Raw genomic sequence first — 13,679 nt, 5'->3', positions numbered from 1 at the left:
TGTAAATAACAATATATAAATAATAAATGTCAGTGTTTATCTATAAATAACAATATATAAATGATAAATGTCAGTGTTTATCTGTAAATAACAATATATAAATAATGTCAGTGTTTATCTGTAAATAATATATAAAGAATACATATCAGTGTTTATCTGTAAATAATATATAAAGAATAAATGTCAGTGTTTATCTGTAAATAGCAGTATATAAATAATACATGTCAGTGTTTATCAGTTAATAACAATATTTCAACAATAAATGTCAGTGTTTATCTATAAAAAAAACAATATATTAATGATAAATGTCGATTTGAATCGTGTGTTATCCAAAGATACACAGCCCTATGTGTGTATATGTATATATACAGTCGCGATCGAAAGTCCACAAGTTTAAGTCAGGACTTTGGGAAGGCCATTCTCCATCCCATCCATCCATCCATTTTCCACCGCTTATTCCCTTTGGGGTCGCGGGGGGCGCTGGAGCCTATCTCAGCTACAATCGGGCGGAAGGCGGGGTACACCCTGGACAAGTCGCCACCTCATCGCAGGGCCAATACAGATAGACAGACAACATTCACACTCACATCCACACACTAGGGCCAATTTAGTGTTGCCAATCAACTTAAACGTTGTGACGTCACATCGGGAAGCAATCCGCCATTTTCTCAAACACATTACAAACACCGAGTCAAATCAGCTCTGTTATTTTCCGTTTTTTCGACTGTTTTCTGTACCTTGGAGACATCATGCCTCGTCGGTGTGTTGTCGGAGGGTGTAACAACACGAACAGGGACGGATTCAAGTTGCACCAGTGGCCCAAAGATGCCAAAGTGGCAAGAAATTGGACGTTTGTTCCGCACACTTTACCGACGAAAGCTATGCTACGACAGAGATGGCAAGAATGTGTGGATATCCTGCGACACTCAAAGCAGATGCATTTCCAACTGGACTGGACAGATCAGCTTTCAGGAAAAGAGAGCGGATGAGGGTATGTCTACAGAATATATTAATTGATGAAAACTGGGCTGTCTGCACTCTCAAAGTGCATGTTGTTGCCAAATGTATTTCATATGCTGTAAACCTAGTTCATAGTTGTTAGTTTCCTTTAATGCCAAACAAACACATACCAATCGTTGGTTAGAAGGCGATCGCCAAATTCGTCCTCGCTTTCTCCCGTGTCGCTGGCTGTCGTGTCGTTTTCGTCGGTTTCGCTTGCATACGGTTCAAACCGATATGGCTCAATAGCTTCAGTTTCTTCTTCAATTTGGTTTTCGCTACCTGCCTCCACACTACAACCATCCGTTTCAATACATGCGTAATCTGTTGAATCGCTTAAGCCGCTGAAATCCGAGTCTGAATCCGAGCTAATGTCGCTATACCTTGCTGTTCTTTCCGCCATGTTTGTTTGTATTGGCATCACTGTGTGACGTCACAGGAAAATGGACGGGTGTATATAACGATGGTTTAAATCGGGCACTTTGAAGCTTTTTTTAGGGATATTGCGTGATGGGTAAAATTTTGAAAAAAACTTTGAAAAATAAAATAAGCCACTGGGAACTGATTTTTAATGGTTTTAACCAGGGGTGCTCACACTTTTTCTGCAGGCGAGCTACTTTTCAATTGATCAAGTCGTGGGGATCTACCTCATTCATATATATAATTTATATTTACTTATTTATGAAATATATGTTTAAGTTGATTGGCAACACTAAATTGGCCCTAGTGTGTGGATGTGAGTGTGAATGTTGTCTGTCTATCTGTGTTGGCCCTGCGATGAGGTGGCGACTTGTCCAGGGTGTACACCGCCTTCCGCCCGATTGTAGCTGAGATAGGCTCCAGCGCCCCCCGCGACCCCAAAGGGAATAAGCGGTAGAAAATGGATGGATGGATGGATGTTTTTGTTAACAAGTTAAAGGTGTTTAATGTTAATGCAAGCATGTTTAACACATATAGTTAAGATTGTTAAAAAATTAAAGGTGTTTAATGATAATACAAGAATGTTTAATACATATAGTTAATATTGTTAACAAGTTAAAGGTGTTTAAATATAATACAAGCATGTTTAACACATATAGTTAATATTGTTAATAAGTTAAAGGTGTTTAAAGATAATACAGGCATGTTTAACACATATAGATTCCTTTCTTTCATGAAGACAAGAATATAAGTTGGTGTATTACCTGATTCTGATGACTTGCAGTGATTGGAATCAGACAGTAGTGCTGATAACGTCTGCATTTTCGAATGGAGGAGAAAAAAAGTCCTCCTTTCTGTCCAATACCACATGAAAGTGGTTGGTTTTTGGCATCTTATTTGTCCAGCTTCCGTACTCCTTTGTATACACTTTACAAGAAATACATTGTCGGCAAACTCCGTTGCTTGCTAGCTTGTGCACGCCAGCTTTCTGAGACTCTTATTTTGTTAGCGCAACTGTGCAACTGTGCAGTCGGTCTTTGGAGTTTTGACGACAGGTACGGCGCCAGAGTCTGTTGAAATAAAGTGTTTCTCGCCTTCCAGTCGGTAATTTTAATGAGCTGGCAGCAGCCAGCGTCATCTCAGAAGACCCTCGGGTGCCGTGAATGTCAATCAAGGGACGAAAGTGACGTCATAGTGAAGATTTATGATCGCTCATTTTTAGGACTATTTTTTAAATGCCTTGCTGGTGATCGACTGACACACCCTTTGAGATCGACCGGTAGCTCGCGATCGACGTAATGAGCACCCCTGGTTTTAACCCTTCTGAAATTGTAATAATGTTCCCCTTTAAAACAAGTAAAACACTCTAACATAAAATCTGCTTAGTGAGAAGAATGATCTTATCAGACAGAAAATAAGCAAATATCACCCTTATTTGAGATATTTCATCTTACTTAGATTTCAGTTTTTGCAGTGTAGATCTGAAGTTGATGTAGAGATTTAAGTGTTGAATAACAAAATGTATACGACTTATTTTTAACATTTTATCGACTGAGACCCTTCCGGGGTCCTTGGGACACAACTTGAAGAGAGTGACAGTTTAAAAATGTTTGTTTTTTTAAAATATTGTATTGTTTTGAAGTGCAAACTATCAAAATGGCCCCTGTATCTTTTGATAGTTGCATGTGCGGCTGTCACGCCAAATGTCTTTCCCCTACAAACCCCCCCCCCCCCCTATTTACTTCCGGGGTCATTTCCTCTTACGTCATTGACAGCGATCGATAACACTTCGGCTTTGACTGCCCGTCGCTGGAAGGATACTTATTTATTTTTATTTTTTTAAATTTCTTATAATATAGCGTTAACAAAATGTCTGTATTAATCCATACTTGCCAACCCTCCCGGATTTTCCGGGAGACTCCCGAAATTCAGCGCCTCTCCCGAAAACCTCCCGGGACAAATTTTCTCCCGAAAATCTCCCGAAATTCAGGCGGAGCTGGAGGCCACGCCCCCTCCAGCTCCATGCGGACCTGAGTCCGCTTTCCCACAATATAAAGAACGTCTACAGTAAAGCAGTCCGTCTGCCGTAAACAGCAATGTTGTGACACTCTTAAACAGGACAATACTGCCATCTAGTGCATTTGATGAAAGCACTTTTGTGCGTGCCACACAGCAATGCATAATCAGAGAGGGTGTTAAGCATGGTTAGAAAGATAGTGACAGAGAATAGAACAAGGATGGACAATTCAACCCTTAACTCAACAATGAGTAGATGAGTGTTGTGTGTGTATATGTGTAAATAAATGAACACTGAAATTCAAGTATTTCTTTTATTTATATATATATATATATATATATATATACAGTATATAGCTAAAATTCACTGAAAGTCAATTATTTCTTATATATATATATATATATATATATATATATGAAATACTTGACTTGGTGAATTCTAGCTGTAAATATACTCCTCCCCTCTTAACCACGCCCCCGACCACGCCCCCGCCCCAACCACGCCCCCCGCACCCACCCCCCACCTCCCGAAATTGGAGGTCTCAAGGTTGGCAAGTATGATTAATCGGACATATTAACTTGAGTTAAAGTACAGACATTTAACAGTATTATATATTAATTAATATTTTTTGCACGTTACCACGAAGACAGAAGTTCCCAGCAGCCGCCCTAACACTCCGCCTGAAAGTTTCCCTAACACTCCGCCTGGAATTTTTCGAAGCTTGCTGGTGTTTGACATAAGTCATACTTGCCAACCTTGAGACCTCCAATTTCGGGAGGTGGGGGCTGGGGGCGTGGTTAAGAGGGGAGGAGTATATTGACAGCTAGAATTCACCAAGTCAAGTATTTCATACATATATATATATATATATATATATAGTTATCTACATCCTGAAAATTTGCAAACAAAACTGTGTTTAGATAATTGATACTTCAAACTTGCATAAATAAATGTTAAGGAATATAACATAACTTGGCTTCTGAGAGTTTCAAAATGTAATGAATAAAATGCTAAAGTTGTTGATAAACAAGCAATTATTTTAATAATTAAATATGGTCATTTTAAATGAATTATTATGATAATTTAAAATCAATTATTTCAAATATGTTTATTTTAATGTATAATTCTATGGCTGGATGTAATAAGGAGTCAGGAAAAAATACAAATAAAAATAAAATTAATTTTGATGTTTTTAGCAAAATATAGTAAACATGTATTTAGGTTTTTTTTTTTAAAGTAATAAATTTATTTATTTTTAGGTAAGATAAACATAATAATACAATTTATCTCTAGTCTGAATGATTTAGTTCTTGTCACCCTGTGGTCCTCCCGTCATGAAAAAAGGCTGTCCTCACTCAGGTCCGCATGGAGCTAGAGGGGGCGTGGCTTCTAGCTCCGGCTGAAAATCGGGAGATTTTCGGGAGAATATTTGTCCCGGGAGGTTTTCGGGAGAGGCGCTGAGTCTCCCGGAAAATTCGGGAGGGTTGGCAAGTATGACATAAGTCCCCTGGGAAAGATAAAGACAAATGTCATTCAGTGACACCACCATTTTCAGCAGATTTGGATTCTATCGATCGCTGTCAATAACGTAAGAGGAAATGACGTAAGAGGAAATGACCCCGGAAGTAAATGGGGGGGGGGGAGGTTTTTGTAGGGGGAAGAAATTTGGCGTGACACGGCCCTCAGTGGAAGAAGTTTGGACAGCAAAGTAGAGAACAACTCATGGAGTCCTAACAATCAGTAATAATCGCTAACATTCTGCTTTGCTGGTGTCTCGGAAGTGTCTGGGGATTGCTATGATATGCTGTGATGCATGAAACCGCGCTATAGTCCTCAGTGACGTGTGTCATGTCTGAGGGGCCCCGTTTTTTTTTTTTGTGGACAGAATCCACCGCAGCGGCCGAAGGGAGGCGCTGTACAAAGACAACCTGCTGCTGAGGGGCTGCACCATCCGCAACACGGAGGAGGCGGTGGGCATCGTCATCTACGCAGGTGGGCCCGGCGCACACACCGGGGGTCAAGCCTTTGACCTCTGACCTCTGCCACCCCCGCCCCTCCCAGGTCACGAGACCAAAGCCATGCTGAACAACAACGGCCCTCGCTACAAGCGCAGCAAGCTGGAGAGGCAGATGAACGTGGACGTCTTCTGGTGCGTGGTCATCCTGCTGGTCATGTGCTCCTTCGCCGCCGTCGGTGCGTGCTCCAAAACACCCTCCCCTTTTTTTTTAGTCATACCTCACGCTGCGCCTTTCATGTGCTGACCTCGCCGCGCTGCCGTTCCAGGGCACGGCCTGTGGATGTTCCAGTACGGCGATAAGAGGCCCGTCTTTGATGTCCTCAGTCCAGAGGGGACCGACTTATCGCCCGTCCTGTCGGCCATATATCTCTTCCTCACCATGATCATCGTCTTCCAGGTACCACAGCGACTCGAGATGTCCGATAATGGCTTTTTTGCCGATATTCTGATATCAACCGATACCGATATCAGCCGATGTATGCAGTCGTTGAATTAACACATTATTATGCCTAATTTAGTTGTGATGCATTAAACAATGTAACTTTACCATGAATTGATTAACGTGGACCCCGACTTAAACAAGTTGAAAAACGTATTCGGGTGTTACCATTTAGATCAGGGGTGTCAAACTCAAATACAGAGTGGGCCAAAATGTAAAACTGAACAAAGCCGCGGGCCAAGGTTGAATAAATGAACCTTTTAATAGGCACCCAAACAAGTTTTGCATTGAATATTGAACAAGCAAGGCTTATATAACTTTATAGTGACATGCAAAATCCAGTTTCAAATAAAAATAATAATAATTAAAAAATATCAATGGCATATCAAATACAATTTAAATAAAAATGTAATGCCTCTTTTCTATTTGCAGCCTTCTGAGGTAAATATCCAAATAAACTTTTTCCACAGGCTAATAATACATTTGAAAATGAAATAACAATAATGAATGAATAAAACATTCAAGCCTTGAAGTAGCAAGAGAAAGTGCATGCATAAAACGTTAATTATTGCTCAGTTTGCTACACTGATTTGCTTTAACACTTTTGTATTTGCAGCCTTCTGAGGTAAATATCAACTAGGGATGTCCCGATCCAGGTTTTTGCACTTCCGATCCGATACCGATATTGTTTTTGCATTTCCGATCCGATACCGATACTGACCGATACCGATACTGACCGATACTGGCCTATCCGAGCATGTATTAAAGTTTAAAGTTATTTAGCCTACTTAGTTGTCAGAATCATGTTGAAAAGGGTTTTAGTACTCTTGATAACAACTAGCCAGCTGAATTAGGGGAGTTTGAATAATACACAATGGTTGGTAACAAGAAATTGACCTGTTTATTCAAGGATAAACACAAAATAGACAAAATTATACATGACAAACAGAAATGGCATCATTGAACTAGGGCTGGGCGATATGGCCTTTTTTTAATATTGCGATATTTTAAGGCCATATTGCGATACACCATATATATCTCGATATTTTGCCTTAGCCTTGAATGAACACTTGATGCATATAATCACAGCAGTATGATGATTCTATGTGTTTTGATTGATTGATTGAGACTTTTATTAGTAGGTTGCACAGTGAAGTACATATTCCGTACAATTGACCACTAAATGGTAACACCCCAATAAGTTTTTCAACTTGTTTAAGTCGAGGTCCACTTAAATTGATTCATGATACAGATATATACTATCAGATATATACTATCATCATAATACAGTCATCACACAAGATAATCACATTGAATTATTTACATTATTTATAATCCAGGGTGTGGAGGGGGGCGCCGGATGTAAGTGTCAAAAAGACAGCCAAAAGAGTTTGATATGAGAATAAATCTAAAGTTAAAATATAGGGTAGAAATGCACCCATTTGCAGGAAATGTAGTCTTGATTTTCAAAATGTTCTTTCAAGGCTTGCATGTCTACATTAAAACATTCTTCTTCATACTGCATTAATATATGCTACTTTTAAACTTTCATGCAGAGAAGGAAATCACAACAAAAAAAATCACAAATTTTTTCATACGGTGTTGATGTGGAGATTTTTGCCTCAGCATTTTGATGGTGTGGACGTGTGGCACCGAATGGAGATAAGCGTCTCGACAGACGTCACAATATTTGAACAATGATGACGAAAACTGTTGTCTCTGTCGTGTCCGTGTGTCGAAAATTGTTATGCGCTTATTTTTTTATTTGATTTTGTGCGTGGCATAGATTTGCCGTGCGCAGAGAACGCTTGAGCAGGCGCGCACCTTAGCGGCTGCGCTAGCATCACAGCTAACGTTAGCCATGCCGCTACCTCGCTCTCTGCTGGGAGAGGACGTATACGTATGTGACGTATGACGTGACAGTATGTGACGTGTGTAAGAAGGTGCGCTCGCTGTCTGTGAGAGGGAGACAATGCCAGCAGCTACAAGCAACTGCGTGAGAATTGTGGATGTGTTGAAGGTGTGCTGGAAAATGCGGAACGGAAATTAGGGAGCAGCAGAAAAGTGGAATGTATTATTTAAATAGGTGCGTTGGAAAACACGGACCGGAGTTTTTTTTTAAACTGGATCTGGATCAGCATTTTCCCATGCCTTGCCGATACGCAATTTTTGGCAAATATCGGCAGCCGATCCGATCCAAATATCGGATCGGGACATCCCTAATATAAACATTAACTATTTCCACAGGCTAATAAATTTGAAAATAAAATAATTAATAAATCAAGCATTCAGGCCTTTTTACTGCTCAGTTTGTAACACACTGATCTAATCTGATGTGCCCAAGCCTGATACCTGGCATCTTTTCTGGGATGCTAGTTCATTTTTTAGTTCATTAATGTCGGGGCTCATGTGGGCGGGGTTTGGTGGTAGCAGGGGGTGTATATTGTAGCGTCCCGGAAGAGTGGTGCAAGGGGTTCTGGGTATTTGTTCTGTTGTGTTTATATTGTGTTACGGTGCGGATGTTCTCCCGAAATGTGTTTGTCATTCTTATTTGATGTGGTTTCACAGTGTGGCGCATATTTGTAACAGTGTTAAAGTTGTTTATGCGGCCACCCTGGGTGTGACCTGTATGGCTGTTGATCAAGTATGCATTGCATTCACCTATGTGTGTGTAGAAGCCGCATATATCATGTGACAGCGGCCGACACGCTGTTTGTATGGAGGAAAAGCAGACGTGACGACAGGTTATAGAGGACGCTAAAGGCAGTGCCTTTAAGGCACACCCGCAATATTGTTGTCCGGGTGGAAATCGGGAGAAATTCGGGAGAATGGTTACCCCAGGAGACTTTCGAGAGGAGCACTGAAAATCGGGAGGGTTGGCAAGTATGAGTATTAGCGGTGAATGCGGTGTTACAGCAGCACCGCCGCTGTATAATGCCGGCGGGCCAGCTCTAATGTTAATTTGATATTGCCTCAAGGGCCAAATAAAATTACACGGCGGGCCAAATTTGGCCCGCGGGCCAGAGTTTGATACCCATGATTTAGATAGATAGATAGATAGTATTTTATTGATTCCTTCAGGAGAGTTCCCTCAGGAAAATTAAAATTCCAGCAGCAGTGTACAGAATTGAGATTGAATTTAAAAAGTAAAAAGTAAATAATGGGGGTATAAATGGAAACAAAATAGAAAAAAATTACAAAAGAATAAAAATATAACAGTAAAATAAGAACATAACAAGAGAAACTAGGCAGTAGTGACCATGTTATGAAAAATTATTGCACTGTTATTGTTTTGGATCCCCTGTCATCCTAGCACCCCCCCCCCTCCCTCCCAGAGAGGAGTTGTACAGTCTAATGGCGTGTGGGACAAAGGAGTTTTTTAGTCTATTAGTCCTGCACTTGGGATGAAGCAGTCTAGCACTGAACAGGCTCCTCTGGCTACTGACAACGGTATGCAGAGGGTGACTGGCATCATCCAGGATGCTCACTAGTTTTTCCACAGTCCTCTTCTCTGCCACCGTCACCAGTGATCCATCCATCTTCTTCCGCTTATCCGAGGTCGGGTCGCGGGGGCAGCAGCCTAAGCAGGGAAGCCCATACTTCCCTCTACCCAGCCACTTCGTCCAGCTCTTCCTGTGGGACCCCGAGGCGTACCCAGGCCAGCCGGGAGACATAGTCTTCCCAACGTGTCCTGGGTCTTCCCCGCGGCCTCCTACCGGTCGGACGTGCCCTAAACACCTCCCTAGGGAGGCGTTCGGGTGGCATCCTGACCAGATGCCCGAACCACCTCATCTGGCTCCTCTCCATGTGGAGGAGCAGCGGCTTTACTTTGAGCTCCTCCCGGATGGCAGAGCTTCTCACCCTATCTCTAAGGGAGAGCCCCGCCACCCGGCGGAGGAAACTCTTTTCGGCCGCTTGTACCCGTGATCTTGTCCTTTCGGTCATAACCCAAAGCTCATGACCATAGGTGAGGATGGGAACGTAGTTCGACCGGTAAATTGAGAGCTTTGCCTTCCGGCTCAGCTCCTTCTTCACCACAACGGATCGATACAGCGTCCGCATTACTGAAGACGCCGCACCGATCCGCCTGTCGATCTCACGATCCACTCTTCCCTCACTCGTGAACAAGACTCCGAGGTACTTGAACTCCTCCACTTGGGGCAAGATCTCCTCCCCAACCCGGAGATGGCACTCCACCCTTTTCCGGGCGAGAACCATGGACTCGGACTTGGAGGTGCTGATTCTCATCCCAGTCGCTTCACACTCGGCTGCGAACCGATCCAGTGAGAGCTGAAGATCCTGGCCAGATGAAGCCATCAGGACCACATCATCTGCAAAAAGCAGAGACCTAATCCTGCAGCCACCAAACCAGATCCCCTCAACGCCTTGACTGTGCATAGAAATTCTGTCCATAAAAGTTATGAACAGAATCGGTGACAAAGGGCAGCCTTGGCGGAGTCCAACCCTCACTGGAAACGTGTCCGACTTACTACCGGCAATGCGGACCAAGCTCTTACACTGATCATACAGGGAGCGGACTGCCACAATCAGACAGTCCGATACCCCATACTCTCTGAGCACTCCCCACAGGACTTCCCGAGGGACACGGTCAAATGCCTTCTCCAAGTCCACAAAGCACATGTAGACTGGTTGGGCAAACTCCAATGCACCGTCAAGGACCCTGCCAAGAGTATAGAGCTGGTCCACAGTTCCACGACCAGGACGAAAACCACACTGTTCCTCTTGAATCCGAGGTTCGACTATCCGGTGTAGCCTCCTCTCCAGTACACCTGAATAGACCTTACCGGGAAGGCTGAGGAGTGTTTTTTTTTTGTTTGTTTTTTATTGATATATTTTTATTTCAAATATGCATAAAAACAAGAGCAAACCTGATCCAATACAGTGCTATAGCCTTAACAGACATTATAACAAAATGAAAACAATGGAAAAGAAAAAACAAAAACAAATGAGCATTGGACTTTCTTTTTCTCTTTTTTTTTTTACATATTTGAAAAGGAGTGAGAAGAAGTTTACACTTATTTAATCCCACCCCTTTTCTTTAAATCATAAATTACTCTGAGTTAGAACTACCTGTTCACTCAATGTACAAACTTAATGAACTTGTATATACATAAATTATAGATATATACATACATATGCACACTACACACATACATAGCCACACCATTACCACTAGTGATCATGGAAATGGTATCATGCCACCACAACAACACCACTGCCTCAATGGGCAGCCCCACACTCTTCTGTAACATAAACAAGCCAATATCAAAGCCCTTCTTCATCTCTGTACCTCTGGAATACCATGTACCTATACTTCTTTTTAAACTGGTTTATGTTTGGACATTGCTTTAACTCCACATTCAAACCATTCCATAATTTCACTCCACAAATTGAAATACAAAAACTTTTAATGGTCGTTCTATAACTAAGCATTTTGAAATTTAAATTCCCCCTTAAATTATAACCGCCCTCTCGTATGCTGAACAATTTTTGAATGCTTCCCGGGAGTTTATTTATTTTGGCTTTATACATTATTTGTGCAGTTTGATACAAAATAATATCATTAAATTTTAATATTTTTGACTGTAAGAATAGTGAGTGAGTATGGTCCAAATATCCAACCTTGTTGATGATGCGTACAGCTCTTTTCTGAAGTGTAGTTATTGAATTTAATGAGCTTTTATAATTATTCCCCCAGACTTCCACACAGTAGGTTAAGTATGGTAAAACTAATGAACAGTAAAGAATGTGGAGTGATTTGTGATCCAGAACCTGCTTTGCTTTATTTATTACTGAGATGCTTCTTGACAGCTTAGATTGTACATGTTTTATATGTGATTTCCAGTTAATTTGATCGTCAATTGTAACTCCAAGGAATTTTATTTCAAAAACCCTTTCAATATCCACCCCATCTATTTGTATCTGCACCTTTGTTTCATGTGTCCTCTTTCCAAACAGCATTAACTTAGTCTTAGTCAGGTTTAATGACAATTTATTGTAGTCAAACCAAGTTTTTAGTTTACTCATTTCTTCCATAATGACTTCTTGCAATTGATTTAAGTCATCCCCTGAACAAAAAATATCAGTGTCATCAGCAAATAACACTAATTTCAATAATGTAGACACTTTACATATATCATTGATATATAGGATGAACAGTTTTGGCCCCAACACTGACCCCTGGGGGACACCACAAACAATATCCAAACACGATGAACAGCAATCCCCCAACTTCACAAACTGTTGTCTCTTATTTAAGTAACTTTTAAGCCAATCTAGTACAACTCCCCTAATTCCATACTTTTCCATTTTATTGATTAATATATCGTGGTTAATTGTGTCAAATGCTTTTTTTAGATCAATAAATATTCCCATTGCATATTGTTTCTTTTCTATGGCATTTGTGATTTCCTCTATTGTTTCAACTATTGCCATTGATGTAGATCTGTTTGATCTAAACCCATATTGACAGTCAGAGAGTAATTTATGTTTTTCTATAAATGCATCTAACCTGTTATTAAATAGTTTTTCTAATATTTTAGAGAATTGTGGAAGTAAAGAGACGGGTCTATAGTTTGTGAAGTGGTGCTTGCTCCCAGTTTTAAACAGAGGTATAACTTTAGCTATTTTCATTTCATTTGGAAATGCGCCGGTTTGAAATGACAAATTACAGATATATGTTAATGGTTTTGATATCCCTGTAATGACCTTTTTTACCAATGCCATACTAATGTCATTGGAGTCAGTGGACATTTTGTTCTTACATTTGTTTACAATATCCAACACTTCTTCTTCACCCACTGCATTTAAAAACATAGAATTGGGATTTCTCTCCAACAATCCCTCCATATTTTTACCAGTTGTCCGTGGATCTGGGATTTTTTTTGCAAGTTCGGGTCCAATACTTACAAAGAATTTATTGAAGGCATTAGCCACATCTTCCATATTATCATTTTCTTTACCATCATTCGTGAAATACGTTGGATAGTTAATTGAAGAGGTACTGTTTCTTATAATACTGTTTAATAAATTCCATATTCCTTTGATATTGTTTTTATTATCATCTAGTGTGATCCCACGATAGTTGGAACACACCCTCCGGTTCCCCTTCTTAAAGAGAGGAACCACCACCCCGGTCTGCCAATCCAGAGGTACCGCCCCCGATGTCCACGCGATGTTGCAGAGTCTTGTCAACCAAGACAGCCCCACAACATCCAGAGCCTTAAGGAACTCCGGGCGGATCTCATCCACCCCCGGGGCCTTGCCACCGAGGAGCTTTTTAACTACCTCGGCAACCTCAGCCCCAGAAATAGGAGAGCCCACCACAGACTCCCCAGGCCCTGCTTCCTCATAGGAAGACGTGCTGGTAGGATTGAGGAGGTCTTCGAAGTATTCTCTCCACAGATCCACAACATCCGCAGTCGAGGTCAGCAGAACACCATCCTCACCATACACGGTGTTGACACTGCACTGCTTCCCCTTCCTGAGGCGGCGGATGGTGGTCCAGAATTGCTTCGAAGCCGTCCGGAAGTCTTTTTCCATGGCCTCCCCGAACTCCTCCCATGTCCGAGTTTTTTCCTCCGCGACCGCTGAAGCCGCACACGGCTTGGCCTGTCGGTACCTGTCTGCTGCCTCAGGAGTCCCATGAGCCAAAAGAACCTGATAGGACTCCTTCTTCAGCCTGACGGCATCCCTCACCGCCGGCGTCCACCAACGGGTTCTGGGATTACCGCCACGACAGGCACCAACCACCTTGCGGCCACAGC

The 13,679-nt window shown here is 41.6% G+C and overlaps 1 protein-coding gene across 1 annotated transcript in view; it reads left to right on the top strand.

The window, feature by feature from the left end:
* The window catches only part of atp10a (ATPase phospholipid transporting 10A), a 192,738-nt gene that overhangs the window by 43,763 nt on the left and 135,296 nt on the right, over positions 1 to 13,679 (top strand). The window contains exons 4-6 of the mRNA XM_061977588.2: positions 5,322 to 5,428; positions 5,498 to 5,629; positions 5,720 to 5,850. Of these exons, the coding sequence (XP_061833572.2) occupies positions 5,322 to 5,428; positions 5,498 to 5,629; positions 5,720 to 5,850 (370 nt within the window). The remainder of the gene's footprint in view (positions 1 to 5,321; positions 5,429 to 5,497; positions 5,630 to 5,719; positions 5,851 to 13,679) is intronic.

Source organism: Nerophis lumbriciformis, linkage group LG18, assembly GCF_033978685.3.
Source record: "Nerophis lumbriciformis linkage group LG18, RoL_Nlum_v2.1, whole genome shotgun sequence".
Taxonomy (NCBI): domain Eukaryota; kingdom Metazoa; phylum Chordata; class Actinopteri; order Syngnathiformes; family Syngnathidae; genus Nerophis; species Nerophis lumbriciformis.
This window is presented reverse-complemented; position numbering and strand designations above follow the sequence as displayed.